Source organism: Struthio camelus, chromosome 17 (genome assembly GCF_040807025.1).
Source record: "Struthio camelus isolate bStrCam1 chromosome 17, bStrCam1.hap1, whole genome shotgun sequence".
Classification (NCBI taxonomy): domain Eukaryota; kingdom Metazoa; phylum Chordata; class Aves; order Struthioniformes; family Struthionidae; genus Struthio; species Struthio camelus.
In genome coordinates this window covers 18,622,937-18,640,250 of record NC_090958.1, presented here as the reverse complement: position 1 = coordinate 18,640,250, position 17,314 = coordinate 18,622,937, and the positions used below count along the sequence as shown (strand labels likewise).

At 61.8% G+C, this 17,314-nt stretch overlaps 1 protein-coding gene across 2 annotated transcripts in view; it reads right to left on the bottom strand.

Annotated features, from left to right (window-relative positions):
* The window catches only part of RPH3A (rabphilin 3A), a 60,867-nt gene that overhangs the window by 22,065 nt on the left and 21,488 nt on the right, over positions 1 to 17,314 (bottom strand). For both annotated transcript variants that reach the window (XM_068911105.1, XM_068911106.1), the window contains exons 2-4: positions 9,115 to 9,210; positions 9,018 to 9,032; positions 5,886 to 6,029 (exon numbers count right to left, since the gene is read on the bottom strand). In XM_068911105.1, the coding sequence (XP_068767206.1) occupies positions 5,886 to 6,029; positions 9,018 to 9,032; positions 9,115 to 9,210 (255 nt within the window). The remainder of the gene's footprint in view (positions 1 to 5,885; positions 6,030 to 9,017; positions 9,033 to 9,114; positions 9,211 to 17,314) is intronic.

Sequence of the window (17,314 nt, the reverse complement as noted above, 5' to 3'; positions counted from 1 at the left end):
CAGCCAGCAGCAAGAGCAAAGCGTCTAGTTTTGCAGCGACGGCGCCAACAGACAGCAGATGGGCCAGAGCTCGTGCATCCTTTCAGCTCTACGCTGCCCAAAGTCCTGGCAGCGACGCGACTACGGCTGCTCCAAACAGAGCGAGCCCGCTTCTCAGCCTCGACACGGGCTTTCCAAAGAAAACGGTGCCTGCTGAAAAACAGCGCGCTCTGAGCGCACCGCGGTGCTGTAACGCCCTCCCGCTTCGCTCCCCACCTGGGAGCTGTTTTCTGGCAGAGCTCTCCACGACGGCGCTGCTTCCGCGGCCGCCCAGCCCTGCCCCGAGCGCCCGCTCCTTCCAGGCGGCGAGTCGGCCGGGCAGAGCCACGAGCACCCGGCACCGCCAACGCCAGCCGGCCCCGCGACCTCCAAGAGAGCCGGTTTAAACCAGGACGTTGGCCGCTCCCGCGACACTTCGTATTTAAACGAAATTAAATCAACCGCTGCTGCCGGAGAGCTGTGCCAGCTCCCGACCCGGGGACACCGTCCGAACGCCACATCGTCCATCGCGGGCACCACCCAGACCCACCTGGCCAGGGGAAACTTTTTTTTGGAGGGGGGGGCAAAATCCTTTATTTTCCTAGCAACCAAGCACATGTACAGGTCTGCGTCTTTTGCCTTTTTTTCCCCCGTGCTGCAAGAGCTCTGCTCCAAAGCGAGGCAGCTTCCAGTTGGAAATCTGCAAGCCCAAACAAACTTATTATAGAAACTAGAACAAATGGCACAATCAAAGCAAAAAAAAAAAAGAAAAGAAAAAAGCAGCCTTTGCATTTCAAGTGCTTCATTATTTAGCTGTAAAATCTTTCCCAGTCCCTCGTTTACCACAAGCAGCTCCTCAGCAAAGAGCACAGACCGTTTTGGCTTCTAACTAATGGAGGAACTTCAGCAAGCCCATGCCCACACCTGCGACTGGCTTAAAACGAAGTGCACGTGCCGAATTACAACATCCATTCAAGGTAAAGAAATTGGGCTTTTCTCTGACTGCAGTGCTTTCATGAAAGAAGCGCACAAGGAGTCAATATTCAAGTCCTGGCGTGAACCTGGAGAAGGAGCCCACGGCCACGCACCGGAGGAGCAGGCTGTCGGGTCCAGACAGACACCAGCCCCAGGCCCTGGGAAGCTCTTGATTAAAACGACCGCTGGGAGCAAAGAGCCCGGGGTTTCTCGCGGCGAGTTCATTAAGCGACACGTTGCACGTGTGTCGGAGCCCATGCAAATAGGCGGTTCCCCTGCTGCTCGCACGCAGCTAAGGGGATTTATAGCGTTTAAAGCAAGATCATCTCGCTTCCTCCACGGCGTCCTGCTGGTGTCCCCTGCTCGGCCGCGGACCCCAGAGCCGCTGCAGGACTCCCTTGCTCTCGCCCGTTCCTGCCTGGGGAGCAACCACCTCCTTTTTGTCTGCAGCTAGCAACAAGCTTTCTGCCTTTCCCAAGGCTTTCCCTCCCTCTCCCCCAGGTGCCATTTGTCCATCCTTCTGGTCCACGTAGGAATTAACCGTCTAACTCATCGCTTTCCATTACACCTCTCTGGGACTCCAGCCGCGTTTTCGCGACCGTTGCGCACGGGCCGAAGCGCCCACCCGCGTGGCCTCCGCAACGCTAGCCTCCAACGGCAGGAGAAGCATTTTCCAGGCTATTGAACCAGGAGGACGAGGGGCATCGAAGCCGGGGCTCCGAGCCCGGCGTCCCCTCTCCGCCGGGACAGCCCCGCCGCCTGCCAGAGAAACGGGCGTCAGTCGCCGAGCGGAGCGACAGATAAGAACCAGGCAACACGCTATATCCCGAACTCCTAACGCGCACCTGAGACGATAACAGCAATAAAACAGCCCCCTGCTAATACAGTATCCGCCCGGCTCTACGAAGACGCGGGGCTCAGTCCGGAGGAGCAGCAGCGAGCGCGGCCCCGGAGGCAGCAAGGCTGCAGGAAACCTCCCCTCCCGCCGGCGACTTTTGGCACCCTCGGCACCAACCCCGACGCCGCCGGGCACACGCAGCTCTCCGCAGCGACAGCCGACAGGCTATTAAACACGTTTAGATGCTCCAGGGAAGCAACCGAGGTCCGGTGGGCCGGGGCGGCACGCGGCCAAGAAACCACAGCGTAACAGCGTCACTGTGGTCTGCTTTCGGACAACAATAATCCGGAGAGGGACAGGGAAGGGCTGTTGTGAAGCGCTGCCGATCCTGCGGCACCAGCCGTAACGCTGGAGCAGGCAAGAAAGAGGCGGCTGTGCTTAAATATTCATTGCCGCTATGCAAAGATTAACGGCTAAAGACAAACCTCGAGGCTTTTAACCGGCGTTGGGCAGCGCACACCATAAACGGGACGGCAGGGCGAAGGACCTGACTTTTGCAAGGCAAAGCCTCGCCGCGCTGACGCGGGAACGAGCCTGGGAGGGGATTAAGCCACAGTTTATATGGAAAGAGAAATTAAAACACAAAAGAGGTCAGAAGCTGAGTTTGGAATTAAGCAATGACTTGCTTCCATGGGGAAATCATGTGCCTTAAAGGTCTGAATATTAAATTAAAGTTAATTTTAACAGTATAAAAAGACAAGGAAAAAAGCCGAGCTACAGATTAAAAAAAACATAATTAAAATCAGGATAAAAATTTAGAAGCCATTTTTTTTCCCTGACATGTGCACAGGTAACTGAAGGTAAAGCATCGTTTGAGCTTTTCCAGGTCTGCTTTCAAAGCCCTCCCCTAGGGTGGGAGGGCATCTGAGATGCTTGGGGGGTTCCTGCTTCATGCTGGTGCATCGTCCCAGGTGCTTGTTGCCCCCTGGGCTGCCTCACAGTAGGTTTGTTATTTTGCAGGTTCATCCAGGTCTCAGAAACAAGACAGCAGGTTTTTGGAAAAACAGACAGACCAAAAAAAAAAAACCCAAACCCCAAATTCAAGAAGAACGTGAGTTGTCTCTGGCCATGAATTAACCTCGCCTCCTCTCGAAGCTGCCATCTCAGGAGACGTTCCTGTCTGCCGCCGGCAACGACCTGCCCTTCCCTGCCCCATTTTTATTTTTGTGTTGTCTGAACACAAGGAAGAAAACACAAGACTGCGGTCCCCAAAGAGCATCTCCGCTGCTGGTCACGGAGGTTAATGACTTAATCCCCCGTGATTTTGGCCATCTGTTCCAGCGTTACGCACGTGTCATCCAGGCAATAAACGGCCAAATTAAAATGCAATCCTGCTTGATAGCTGGTGCTTTCTGAGGAAAGGTGAGGGGCTGTGACCCATGGGGAGAGCCGAAGCAGCTCGCTTTCGGAGGGGATTGAAAGAAAAGAGAATAACCAGAGTCACCAGCAGAAACCCAGAGAAAAGGGAGCTCAGCGGCCTCCGGGCAAGACCCGCGCGCGGGGCGCTGCATCCCCTCCGGCGAGAACCCGCTCTGCGGTGCAATGCGGTCACCCACGACGGCGATGTCTCGGTGATGCTCGGGCGGCTCAAGAGTTTTTGCTTGAGGCTGGCTCTCCCTTGGGGGCACAACCGCCCTCGGCACGCAGCAGAGGGGACGCAGGAGACCGCTGGCGGCACCCAGCCACGTCCCCCCCAGCACTTCGCCCTGCACCACGTCCACCCACCCATCGGCCTGCAGACTTTCAGCTCCTTTGCCCCTCACCAGCCTAAGGACTACCCCAATCCCCCGGCAGCTGTGAAGACTTTCAAAAACGCGAGCCCAACGCACGCAAGGTGTATTGCTGCTTAGGATGAGTTTCGGCTGCCGTTGTCCTCTCGGTCTCTCCATGCTGTGAGACAATGACCCAGCAAAAAAACAAGGAAAATTGTCCCTGTCCTACAACTCTAATAAGCATCCAGATCACATCTCCTGCAGGCAGCCGTCCACACTAGTGCTAAAAATAATCTTTGGCTAGATTAATTTGAGCTGGATTTGACACGAAGCCCCACTCCACCAACACCCTCTCAACAAACATCATCGATTTGCTTCTGTGCCGCAATGGCCGGCAAAGTCAGCGCTTCACGGGGCGAAGGCGGGCAAGGGGAAGGAAGAGGGTGGGAGAAGGAAGGAAGAGACGGATGAGGCTAAGTCAGGAAGGACTTCAAGGAGCAAGGAGGTCCATTTGCAGCTGACGCCTGCACGATCGCTCAAGTGTTATCTGTGAAGCTCGAATACATCCACTGCCATTTATGAAGACAACTCCAAATATTTACCGCGCGTTCCCCCTTCGGAAAGCAGTTGCTTCATTTAAGCTATTCTTTGTATTAACCAAAATCAGTCTTTTAATGGGTCTTCCTTTTTTGGTTAGGATAGGAAATCCCCGGTGGTCCGCGCACAGCAGGCTGCCGGGCACCGAGCAGGCGTCTGCAGCCCCGTGTCAGCCCAAGCGATATGCTTACAACCGATGCATCCCCAAAAGAGGCCACCCTGGCAAACCCGGATTATTTTGTAGTATAAGGAGCTACTCCAGATAATGCCCCAGTAGCTCCTAAACAGGAAGAAAACATCCACCGCGAAAGTTCACTTAAGCATAATCCAAAAAGCATCACGTCTGAGAGGAGGTCTTACTGGGCTGGAAATGCGCAAAGCTGGGCAAATACTGTTTGTAAGCACTTTTTGAGAACAAACCACCACAGATCTCTTTTTGCCATTCACAGTTGCTTTAAACCAATTTCCGGGCGAAAGCTGGAAGCATTGCACGTTTTAATGCAAGCATCCGCTTGTAGCTTTGGCACAATCATCTTCAGCTTGGAAGCCACTCTGAGCCCAAACGAGCAGCGTGTTAACGAGCCCGGCAGCCTCACCCAAAACATGCTGGGCACCGGTCAGCTCAAATAACTGGGGACGGGGCTTCGAGATGATATCTAGCTGGCAAAGCTACTTGCAGACCCGTTCCAACAAACAAATTTCTAGACATACGTAAATAAATCAACCACTCCAGAGAGGGAAGGGGCTGCAGCTACGGCACGAAACGGCGCGCTACCGCCGGAGCACCACGGGGCCGCGCTCCACCAGAGCATCGCCGCTACCGCGGCGTGTGATTAACCAGCAACCGCATACAATAACGTCCTAGCACACGCAACGATATCCCTGTTGGAGATCCAGCCTTCGCTGCGCCCCCCACACTGGCTGGCGCCGGAGCACGTTCCCTGCAGGGAAACGATTGCGGCTGTCCGAGCCCAGCAAGAATAAAGCGATGCTCTGTAATGAAACCCGGTGTGACGTTTGACAAGCAGGATTATGGAGCTCCCCGCCGTTAAACCGCCCCCAGCGGAGCAAGTCGATACCTAATTATAATTTTCCCCAGTACTTTTGTCCAGGCAAGGCAGGAACACATGAAAAGCAAACGGGGCTGCTTCTGGCGCTCCGCCACCCGCCCTGGGACACCCCGCGCAGCGTCGCATCCCGCCTCCGCGCTTCCTCGAACCCCCATCCCGGGCTGGCAGCCCCTGAAGCCGGGGAGGTCTGGGGGCCCCCCGCGCCGAGAACCCCGGCAGCGCCCGCTCCGGCAGCGGGGGGCTCGTCTTTCGGGTTGCAGGAGCGGCTAACCGCTGCGACGAGCGGCTGGAGGGAGCGATGGATCTGCCCGCGTCGCCGAGCGGATGCGTCCCACCTCCTCGGTGGCGAGCACGGAGGAGCGCCCGGCGAGGACAGGCCAGCGCCGCTCTCCTCCCCGTGAGGAGCCACCCTGCGCCGCGACCCCGGGCGGCCCGGTCGATGCGCCGCCCCAGCCTCGGCCAGGCGCCTCCTCGGAAGCGCCGTGAGCCCGGGCGCATCCCAACCCCTTCTCCCGTCGGAGGCGCAGAGAGGTCGGAGGCTGCGGCCGGGGGGTCCCCGCGCAGAGCGCCGGGCGCTGCCTCGACCCCGGCCACGTCGCGGGGACGTCGCCTTACCCGATGCGCTCCTGCTCCATCTCCTCCATCTTCTCGGCTCGAGCGATCACCCGGTTGATGATCTCCTTCTCCTCATCCGTCAGCTCTTCGTTCTTCCGCTGCCGGTCGGGCTGGGCGCCCCGGACCGCCCATCCCGCGGGGAGCCTGCGGGCGACAGGCGGCGGTGAGGGGCGCGGGGGGGCAAGGAGGACCTGCCCCGGCAGGACGGGGCGAGCGGCGCCCGCAGGGGAGCGCGGCGCTCAGGTTCCCGTTGAGCGCGCGTCCGCGTGCCTGCACGCGTGCTCCCCCGGGGCGACCGCCGGGCACCGAACTCCCGAGCGTTGGGAAAAATCGGTACGTTACCTCGCCATCCTCCCTCCCTGTCCCAGCAGGGCACAAGCGAGCGTCTCCGCTGTTCCCGGGGTCGCGCTGTACGGTACCTGCTTTTCCCACTCTGGGGCTCCCTCATCCCCCACGCGAGCGCCCGGGGTCTCGGCTCCCGGCGCGGGGGGCCGCGGCTCATCCCCCAGCTCGGGCCCGCCGCCGTCCCCCCTTCGCCGTCACCGCCTATCGCTCTCAGCCGCGAGGCCGCCAAACCAGGGGAGCGATTGGTAGCAGCACCAGGACGCGGGACGCCGCGGGTCTCGCGCTCCTCGAGGACCCGCCGCCGGGAGCGGCGGCGGCCGCCGAGCCCGACCCTCTCCTCTTTAGACGCGCGACGCGCCGCGGCCCTGACTTTTTACACTTTTTTAAAAGCATTCAACCGATTTTTTTTTGCTGTGGACTAAACCGCATCCAGCCAACACCAGTCGCAGCGCGACCCATCGGCATCTCTCGCTTCCACCCCGGAGAGCACCCCCAGAGCGGGAACGGCCCCGGCCCCCCTGCGCCCCCGGCCCCGCGCCAGCTCCCGCCCAGCCGGGCTCCGGGCCCTCCGGCCGAGCAGAAACGTGCCGCTTTGCCTCCAAGCTGTTTTGCAACCAAGTATTTCCCCTCCTCCTGCCTGCAGCTGCTTCACAGCCACCAGGAGCTTCGAAACGCTGCCACGCTGCCCATTTCGGGAAACTTCAGGATTACTGCTGGCTGCTTTCCCGCCCCGTCTCCCCCGGGTACTCCTCCTTCGCCGCACGAGGAAGGAGATGCAGATGCTCCAAGACCAAAGGCTGTTTCGCAGGGGGCTCCCGCTGCGTCCCGCCGTTGCTGGCCCTTGGGGGGGGGACGTTAATGAGAGAGCGACGGCCAGAGCCCGGCGGCGTCAGAAATACAGGGAAGTCGCAGTCGGGGACAGCGGGGCAGGAGCCTCCCGACCCCGGCAGCATCTCACCGGAGCGGGAGCACGGGGCGCCTCCTCCTGCCCGCTCCTCTCAGCCGAACCCCCCGCCGGGACGAGCCTGCTCTTTAACGGCGGCTCGCGTTTGCAGCGAGCGACCCTCGCAGCAGAGCTCGGCCCCCTCCCTTCCCCTCCCCGGGAATTTCGGACACGCACCGGTTTCTGCGCGGGGTTTGCTAAGCGGGTGCTTAGCAAGACGTACCAAAGCGTGGGCCGGCCGCCGCCAGCCTGAGGACACCCAGGACCGGGGGATATGGGAGGTTTCGGGACGAGGCGGGACAGCGCAGAGCGGGGGCACGTCGCCGTCCGTAAACCCGAGCCGGGGCCGGATGCAGGAGGACGGATGCGCACTGGGGAAGGACGGGACCGGCGAACAGAGATCGCCGTGCCGATGCAAGGAGTAACAGGGATAAACCGGCGGCGAGTTCGCGCGGGCCGGAAACGAGGGGTTTGCCAGCCGCAGCCGGCAGGTCCGGGAGCAGCTTCCCCGCAGGTCTGACGAGGCCAGGGAACCGGACTGCTTTTCAGCTGGAGCTTACGGATTTTGCAAACGGGATTATATTTCTCAGCGACGGCAACGGCTGGAGGTCGGGCTTTGCCCAGGATGTCCGTCCTTCCCGTCCTCCGTGCTTACGAAAAGCGAAGCTGATGCTCCCAGGCAAACTGGTCCCGCGCGCCGGGCCGCCAGCGCCCAGGCGCTCCATCGCCATCCGATGACGGCGGGAAGAGCCGTTTAAAACACGCATAGGAAACACTGTATAAAAACCTCACCGGCCCGTCGGGACCCCTCCTGCAGAGCCGGCGACCCGCGGCCCGTTGCGGAAAACAGGGCTGCAGCGCGCGGCCAAAAACGCTGCAAATTTGGGGCTCCCCCAGGAAGCCCAGGCACCCGCACCCCCGCCGCCAAAACCGCGGCCGCTCGCCTGCGCCGGCTCCGGGCCGGGAGGGGAGGCGCCGCGCCACGGCCACGCAGGCCTTGCCCTTAATTCCCAGTTTATAATAGTGTCTTTGGGCAGAACGTATTGCAGGCCGCGCGGGCATCGTGCGAACGGCTGCGCCTCTTGCAGCCGCCGCCGGGAGCTGCTCGCGGAAGGTCACGGTTTTACATTAGCAGCTCCTTCAACTGCAGCTTGCATAGCGCAAAAAGCAAATACAGCGGCGCTGAGCGGGTGACAGCTCATTTATAGCCAGGCAAGATGAACACTTGCAAAAAACATAAAATAAAAGAGAGGAGAGAGAGAGAAAGCGAGAGAAACCTGTTTCACAAAGAGAAAAGCAACTTCCCAATTTCCCTTTCAAAAATATTTTCATCGTTTTCAAGTTAAGCGACTGACTGACTCGGCCGCGTTTCCCGCTCCGCTCTTGCCCGCGCGCGGCCCCGGCGGCCCCAGCCGTTCGCCCGCGGACGGTTCGCTACCCGCGGGACTTTGCCTTTCCCGACACCGTTTCGGATGCTCCTTTGGAGAAGGCGCCGGCGTCCCGAGCCGTTTCGCGGCGGCGCAGCCAAGGCCTCGCGGCCGAGCCCCGGGGCGACCCCGGCCAGCAGCCGCCCCCCCGGCAGCCCCCGGCGCGGGAAAGCGCCCGTCGGCCCCGGACGGACCGAAACGGTGGCTCGCGGGGCGCCGCGGCCACAAGCAGGGGAGCACCAAAGCGGCAGAGTTTTTGGGGAGAGAAAAGAAGAAAACCTGAAATTCGATAAAACCCCTGAGCGACGCCCCCCCCCCCGCCAAAAGCGACGGCCCGCGTTACACGCGCAGCAAGTTTTCCCCCCTCGTCAAGACCGGGCAAAGCGCGAGGGGCCGAAACCCGCGCGAGATACTCACGGCTCCTTCTCGCCGCTGGCAGCGTGGGGAGAGAGAGGCAGAGGGGTTAGCGGGCGAAGGCGGCGGCGGCGGCCCGGCGGCGCGCCGCTCCTCTTACCTGGCTCGCAGGGACATGGTGCGCTCGCTCGGGCACAGCCACCGGCCCGCGCCGCTGCCCAGCACCGTGTCGGTCATCGCTCGCCGCCGCGGGCACCTGCGGGGAGAGAGAGCGCCGCTGAGCCACGTATCGCAGGGGGAGAGGAACGCACGCGCCCGCCCTCCCGGCCTCTGGGCGCAGCCAGGCCGTCCTAACTCGGGACGCGTCCTGCCGGGGCCGCGCAGCACAGCGCGCGGTTAACGAGACGCCCGACCTCACGGTAATTGTGCAGCTTTGGAGCTGGGAGCAAAGTGGACGTTTCCAGTGCAGAGGAAAAAAAAAGAGAGAAAAATCTACAAACTAGGAAACTTTCCAAAAAATAGCACGTCTCCCCATCCTCCCCGCCAACGTTTCCTTTCGAATCAAACTCCTCCCTTCTCGTGTTTGTTTGCTAGAGTCTTTCCGAACGGAAACACCGAGCGATGCTAAAGGAGGACGCGGCGCCGGGAGCCGAACGCTACGCGCTCTCTGCTCGTCTCCGCGAGCGGCACCCGCTCGACGCCTCCGCGCTCCGCCGACAGCTCCCCTTGCAAAGCAAAGCGCCGCGCCGCGCGGGCCGCCTGCGGGCTTCGCAGCACCGCGCGCTCAGCCCCAAGGCTGGCTCCCCGCCGGCAGCTTTCCAGCCCCGCGCCGGCGAGACCCCGAGGCACCGAGGCGACCGGTCCCTTCGCCAGGCCGCCCCACGGGCCCCCGCGCCTTCCAGAAGTTTTTGCAAGCTCGAATATCCCCCATCGGAGGGTTTTTTCCCCCCCCCCGTATCCGTCCCCTCCCCACGGGGCACCCGCGGGGCTCGCCTTCCCCGCCGGCGCCTGCATTGCTCGCAGCACTTGCATTTGAATTGCCTTTTCCTGGCTGCAGCAGAGCTGAAAAAACCCCAAACGCCGCTGCAGAGCCCGGCCGGGCTGCAAAGACACCGTTAACCTTCCCAAACCTGCTTATCTAGGAAGACACTAAACACAAAGTCCCCTCAGCAGGGACCCGGCAGCTCCCTGCGTGCCGCCACCACCCGCGTCCCGCTCGACCCGCTGCGCCCCGGGGCTGCAAACGGCAGCGCCGAAGGAGACGGGGCCCAAAACCAGCTGAACGGGACACGACGCAGCCAGGAGCGCTGCTGCGAGGGGGGATGCTCCCCGGGGAGCCGGACGCCTGGGTCCTCTTCTCCGCCACCGACGCGTTGCCTCCCCGTTAGCTCGACGGGGTTTCGGTGCCGCGTCCCGACTTGGCGGCCGGGCGGCAGGAGAGGGGCTGCTGCCGTTGCTTTCGGTGGCAAAGGCGAATAGCGGCCGGGCGTCTTGCGGCAGCCGCCGGCGAGAGCCGCGCAAGGCCTGAACGAGGGCCAAAGCTGCTCCGCAAAGCAAACCACGAAGAGCCTGGCTCGCCCGGCTGCTTTACCTTCTCTCACGCGCCAGATCCCCTCCCTAAACCACGCGCCGGGCGGTACAACCGCACAGAGGCTCGGGACGGCTCACGCGAGCCGCGGGAGCGATCTCGGCATCCGCGCCGCCCGCCTCCGCCGGGACGACCGAGCCCCACCGCTGCCCTCCGCGGCGCGGAGCGGGGCCGGCCCACGGCACGGCAGCCCCGGCGAGACGGCCTCGCTGGCGGCATCGATCCCGCGGCCGGGATCGCTGCTGACAGCACTAATGGCTGCAGCAGGCCGCCCGCCGGACAGCAACAGCCCCAAATTCCCAGCAGAGCTGGTCAAAAAAAGCAATTACGCTGGTTTTTAGCCTGGCCAGCTCAATTCAGGTAGGAGCGAGGCCGGGTTGAACCCGACAGGGGCGCGTTGGGGGACACCGCCTGCGCCAGGCGCGAGAGGAGGAATCAAACCAGACTCATTGCCTTGGGGAGGAGGAGGACGGAGGCATCGGGGAGGGGGGGAAGCGAAGGGCTGGCAACGCTCGGCCAGCCGGCGGGACCAAAGCGCAGCCCAAACGCGGCGTGAGGACGTGCCCACAGCACCGCTGCCTCCCGCGGGACCTCGCGCCATCGTCCCGAGGGAGCCGGGCTCGCTGCGGCGGGGCCGGCACGGCACAGCGCGGCCGCGATGGCAGGGGCCCCGCGGAGCGGCACAACTCCCCCTTTGAATGCATCTGGCATCTCTCACCTACCTCCTTTTTAAGGGTAAAAAGGAGCTCCCGCTATTACCAACATCCAGCTGGGGACCCTGAGCAGGTTGCTCTGCTGCACCGGGGAGAGCCTGGAAAAGCAAAGCTTGCAAAACTGCCCCGTGGAAAGCACAAACTGCGAGACATGAGAAAAGTGCGCAACTTTCCCGGAAGGGGGGAAGGAATAAATCCCCATGCCCTGCTTTCCGCTCCGCGTTACTGCGGGGGGTTTTCCGTCAGTCCCCGATGACCCTCCCCGAAGAGCGTGCAGAGATTTGAGGATCGTCGTCGTTGCACTGACAACTTCAAGAAACAAACAGGGAGGGGGGAAAAAAAAAAGCGAAGCACGTGGGGTAATTAGTGCTCTGCTGGTTTCATACAGCGATTCTTCTTTTGCCAAAACAGAAGGCGCTGATTGACAAGGACGGCTAAATAAGCCACTTGTTCATTTAACTCCCCAAAGCCACCTCCAGAATCTGCACTGCAGCAACCAACTCCTCCCGGCGATTTACGGCCGCGGAGGCGGGAGCGGGGCCTCGCCGGGTCAAACGCCACGCGCATATTTAATGAAAATACAACCCCTTTCTAGAAGGCTCCGTAAATTAAAAATCTATGATAAGCAGGCAGGCTATTTACCTCTGCGGTGCTTCATCTAACGTGGCATATTTATATGATCCTCGGATACTTTGGTCTCCGATTGCCTCGTAAACCTCTCCAGCGCTGACTCACAGGGTACCCCCGGGAGGAAGGGCAGCGCCACCGCCATCATCGCCGTCGCGGCCAGGCTAAGGGACTTGCCCAAGGGCAGGCGGGAAGCCCGCAGCGGAGCAGGAGCCGGCTCCCCAGCCTCGGACCCCGGGCGCCCCGGGCTTCCTCGCCCTCCACATCAGGCCCAGCAAAAGGAGAGCCAAAACCCCTAAACTCCCGGATTTTCCTAGCTAAGAGGGCACGGAGGTAACCAGCGTCTCGGCAGCGAGGAAAACCCCCAGAGCGGAGAGCCGGGGTGGTTCGCTCTGTGGACGCGGGAGAGCCCGAGCGCCGTCCGGACGGACCACCCGAGCCTTTCTCTCCACAAATAAATAATGGATTTCAAAGATCTACTTTGCATTACTTCCAGCAACTACTCTCGCGTCTCCTAACGCTTGGTTATGCCCTTGGAGCTCGCGGTGAAGAACACCACGGCTCCTGGGGGCTTTTCCCCCCCAAAGCTTTGCCCACAAGCAAAAGCACCTGGCAGATCGAGTCCCAAGCCGTGACCGATGGGAGCCAGAAACATTTAGTTAATGAAATGGAAATATTCAGTCTCGAGTTGCTGAGATCTTCCACAGCGGCAGGACGGACGGGGCGCTTTCCAAGGAGCAGCTTTGCCCTCCGGGACGGGGCCGGCCCCATCGCGCACGCGGGCTCTGCGGCGACGGGGACCGGTGCTGGCCCTGCAGGTCCCACCACGGCGCTGCGCGCCCACGGCCCTCGCCGCCCCGCGGCCTGTGCCCTGCCTCCAGCCCCACCGCCTGCCCCTCTCCTAACTTCTCAGCTCCTTCAGTAGAGGAAGGCCCCCCTTGGAAAAGCCTTTCAGCGTTTGCTGGTTCCTTAAACGGGAAGGTTCGGGGTGATCTCCCAGCCAAGCGCTCGGGAGTCCAAAGAGGTGGTGAAAATCACTGGCACAACCCAGCCAGGCTTCTTAATCAGGCCAAAACTCAGCCTTGGGCGACAACCAAGCCCTACACGCGTCCAGGGCTCTGCTCCTCCCGCCGGGCGAGCGCCGTCGCTCCTGGCCACGGTGCTTTGGGATTTCGGATAGGTTTACGGGATGGAGCTGTTCCTGCAAAACCAGGGCACTACAGCAGCTCCCGATCTGGGGGGGAAGAGCCAGTTTCTCCTGGAGGAGCTTTTCTACCTTCCTCCAGAAATCCCTGCTGGAGCTCACGGCTTTGGCAGCACCGTCAGCTCAAAGGTCTCCGAGCACTGCAAAGCTTGGTGCACCCACCGGCTCCCGTGGCAGTGCCAGCATCGTGCCCCAGCTGTCCCCAAGGAGCCGCTGGCCGCGGTGTGCCCCCTTCGCCCCCGCGGCGCCCTGGCCGCTCCGTGCAGGAGCTTCCAGGTCTGCAGGCAGAGGAAGTCCGGGAAGAGGGAGGCGACAGGCTCCGGGCAGAGCCACGAATAGACTCGAGGTCTTCATTTCTGGCCTGGAGGAAGGAGCACGCGCTGCAGTCGCGCTGCTCCATTACTTCGGTATGACAGAGCCCGTGAATCTCATCATGCCTTAATAAAAAGGAGCTGCGAGTCGCCAGGAATCACTCGGCCTCTCCCCGAGGGCCGCCGAGCAGCCGGCGCCAGCGCCCCCGCGCAGACGCCCCTTGCTCCAGGGCTCGGGGGCGAAGAGGCGGGCTGGCACCTCCGCTCCGCAGCCTGAGCGCATCCGACCCACTTTCTCCGCCTGGATTCCCGCGGGAACCAAGCCTGTCCCCATTTATCCCCCCAGCTGGGCCACGTCGAAGGCTTCGCTGGCCTCCGGGATTTCAGGTCCCTTTCGCTTCCCTGGGCAGAGCAGGGAAACGAAGCCACTGGGAGCCCCACGATGCCCACATAGCCCAGTCCCACAAGCCCCAAATTGCAAACTCGCGCCAGAGCATCCGTCCCCAGGATGGACGGACGCCTGCCAGGAGCCCGAGCGCCAGAGGAGGCCGGGAACAACAGCCGCGTGCAGCAGATGCACTGCACCATCCCCGTCCCGCGGGCATCTGCAAAGGGAAGTTGTCACGGGGCTGGCCAGAAACGCTGGCGTAACAATCCAGAAATCTACTCTATCAGGGTTAAAAACAGCAAATTCAATATTTTAAAGACTCCTAGTGCAATAATCAAAGCTTTTGCGGTGGGCTCAACGTTTCGCACTTCACAGCGCCTGCAGAGATCTTCACCACCAGCAAAGACACTGACACAGGCAACCTATTTCTCCAGCCTGCTCAGCTCTGCAATGCAGCTTTCTTAAATATTGAATAAGTCTGCTGCTCTACACCACCTGCCAGTGCCAATGATGAGGTAATTTTTGCATTGACAAAGCCTAACGCGATTAATCTGGTTTGAAAGAGCAGGTTTTAATGCCAGTCCACTCATTCGTGGAAACACACTTGCAAACAGAGCACCGGTGGCAGGTTATTTTTCATCGCCAGCAACCAGACCCCAAACAAATAGCCCAAACTGCCGCTGGGATGCCAAGGAAGAGGTTATTGCTGCATGTCATCACCAAACAGGAGGTTTTGAACTCGAACGGATCCAAAACACCATCTCGTGTCAGGCTGATGGGGTTTTTAAAGCCAGCTCGGGAACGCGTGAGGGTTTGCATCCCCAGCCGTACAGCAGCTGGAGACGGGAAGGGAAGTACGGTTCAAGCACGCGCTCGCTGAGCCGGGCTGCCCAGCTCCCACCCCACCCAGGGATACTCGGGTGCGCGTTTCAGGCTGACAGCGATCGAGGCAGAAACTCCCACCTTGGCAAACCTGCCCCAGCCAAGCAGCGGGAAGACCGAAAGCTGAAGCGACAACCACGACACCCGGCCTCGCGGGCCGGAGCCGTGCAACGCAGGAGACCAAAATCAGGGGGACCTGCCAGCGAGCTACCCCCCAGGAACGAGCTAGCAAGCGGCCGAGAAGCCGATCCAGGGCCTGCGAGCGGCGCGGCTGGAGCCGCCGGCCTCGCGCTCCGCTTTTCCTTTCCATCACAACCGCCTCAAACTGCAAAGTCCTCCAGGGCGGAAATTATTCACGCTTTGTCTCGTCTCGGATGCAAATCATTTTAGAAAGTTCGGGCAGAACTAGACAAGCTGCTTTATGCATCGCACTTCAGGAAACGGCCCACACTAAAGAACAGAAGAGAGAGATCTCGGGCAGCGTGTTTCTGTGTAAGCGGTGGACTGAGCTTGGCCGGCCTGGAGCACCCGCGGACACCCGGACAGGTCCAGCACCGCAGCACTGGGGAGCGGGAGGCAGGTCCGAAGCCCCCCCGGCCACACAAACACCCAGCTTGTCCTGCCGGACACACGGCTCCAGCCCCGGGAGAGACGCGGCTCCGAGGAGAAGCTGCTCTCTGCTCCATCCGCGTCTGCTTCCCAGCGCAGGGGAGAGCGGTTGGGAGGTAGAGGGATGAAAACTGGACCAGAAGGAGCAGAGCTTTGGCCACGTCCTCCCCTGCCGGGTCTGCACGTCTCCTGCAGGACCCAGCTCTTGTCCCGCTTGCGCCCAGGGCTCTGGGAAGTTCGGCTTTTGGGAAAGCACCCAGAAACCGGGAGCCCTCAACCCACAGTCATTTCCTCCTCCGTCTGCATGCCAAACCCTTGGAAAGATGTTTCCCTGGAAAACACTGGCCCATGATTTCATGGGCCAGCTCAGCATTAGCTGGTTAATTAAGGTGAAACATGGCCTGCAGATAAACGATGGTGACACCTGCAATCCACAGGTGAGAGCGACCCACAGACCACGGGAAAGGCAACGCGGCATCCTTCCGGGCCACCCCCACGTCCGACAGGGTCGGCCCCTCGCCGCCCACCGCCAGCCGTTTCCTAAACCAGGAGAAAAGGCATCGACCAAAAACGCATCGCTCGCACGCCTGCCCCGATCGGGTCCGCTCCCGGGAGCGCTGCGCAGCCGGGGCCCCGCGCTCCGGCCAGCCCCCCCGGAGCAGCGGGACTGCCAGCCCTCTCGGCGCCTGGGGCCGGGCTGATGCCGCTGCTCCCTGTAAATCCACATAACGCGCTGAAAAATGCCTTTCTCCCCTCCTCCCCCTTGATTCCCTGCCGCTCTCTAGACGACGATATATCCAACGGCAGCAGCGCGCAGTCCATTTTATTTAAGCAGCGCAGTGACATTTCTTCAGACAGCTCCTTCACAAACCCAACGCTGCTCGGAGCCCGTCAGGAGGATTTACTCCCGTTGATTAATTGCGGGCAACAACGAGGAAAAGAAAAGAAAAAAAAAATCACTCCTCCGTTTGTATTACTTATCCCCGGCTCTCAGCATCGCCAGCGAGGCAGCGGCCGCGCGTTACCGCCAGCCTACGCTACCCCACTGAATGCAGCGGCAGCGTTGCAACCGCGGCTGCGGCGGTGCCGGCTCCGGAGCGCTGCTTAGCAACGGCTCGGGCACCGCCGCAGCCCGCCGGGCCCCGGGCTCGCCGGCGGCACAAGGACGCGCGTGCCACGACGCAGCGATAGCAGCCGGGAAGTTTAGCAGCAGGGAAACTTCGAGAACTGCCCGTGCCTCCGGCTTGTGCCGAGCGGGACCCGGGGAGGCAAGTCGCGCTGGGTGGGTGGGGGGGGGGGGGGTGGCAGGAGGGGAACGCAGCTCCCCCCTGCACGGGGGTGCCCTGCTTGCAGCCGTGCTGCCTGGTGAAACAACCCAGGAAAGTTTCCCCGACGCCGGATGAAGAGCAAGCGCAGAAGACGCGAACGCGCCGCCTCCGCGCTGCATCGCGGCGGCATGGGCCGAAGCGGGGCGCGTGGCCCAGCCCGCGCGGGGGCCGCCCCGGCGGAGGATGCTCGTGGCTGCGGACCTCTGCCCCAAGCGGGATCCCCAGCCAGGGCCAAGGGATGCTGCACCCCCCGGGCGGGTGGGAAACGCCGAGCCGAACCGGCCACGGGCGCTCGGACCCACGCGATGGAGCTGCGCCGGCGCTCGCGAGAGCCCGGCTGCGGGGGCCGCCAGCACCGAGCCCCCACCGGCTGCCCCACTCCGCACCCCCTGCGAGCGGCCGGCTGGGGTCTCCAGCCCCTCGGTCCTTGCACGCATCTCCTCTTTGCTGCTACATAACCTCGTTAAACGGCTCGTTTTGGGCCGCCGCACCCAGAGCTCAGCAGCACCGCGGGCAGGAGCGCTGTTCCTCCGACGCTCCCAGGGCGCAGACGGGGCCCGGCAGGAGCCGAGTCATTTTCTGGCCCATAAACATGATAAACCATCACGGTCGTTAGCCCCGGCCACACCCCACTCTCCAGCTTAATGAGGAGCGCAGCAATTAATCAAGCCGGCGGCAGAGGCATTGCCACCGGGAGGAGAGCGCGCCGG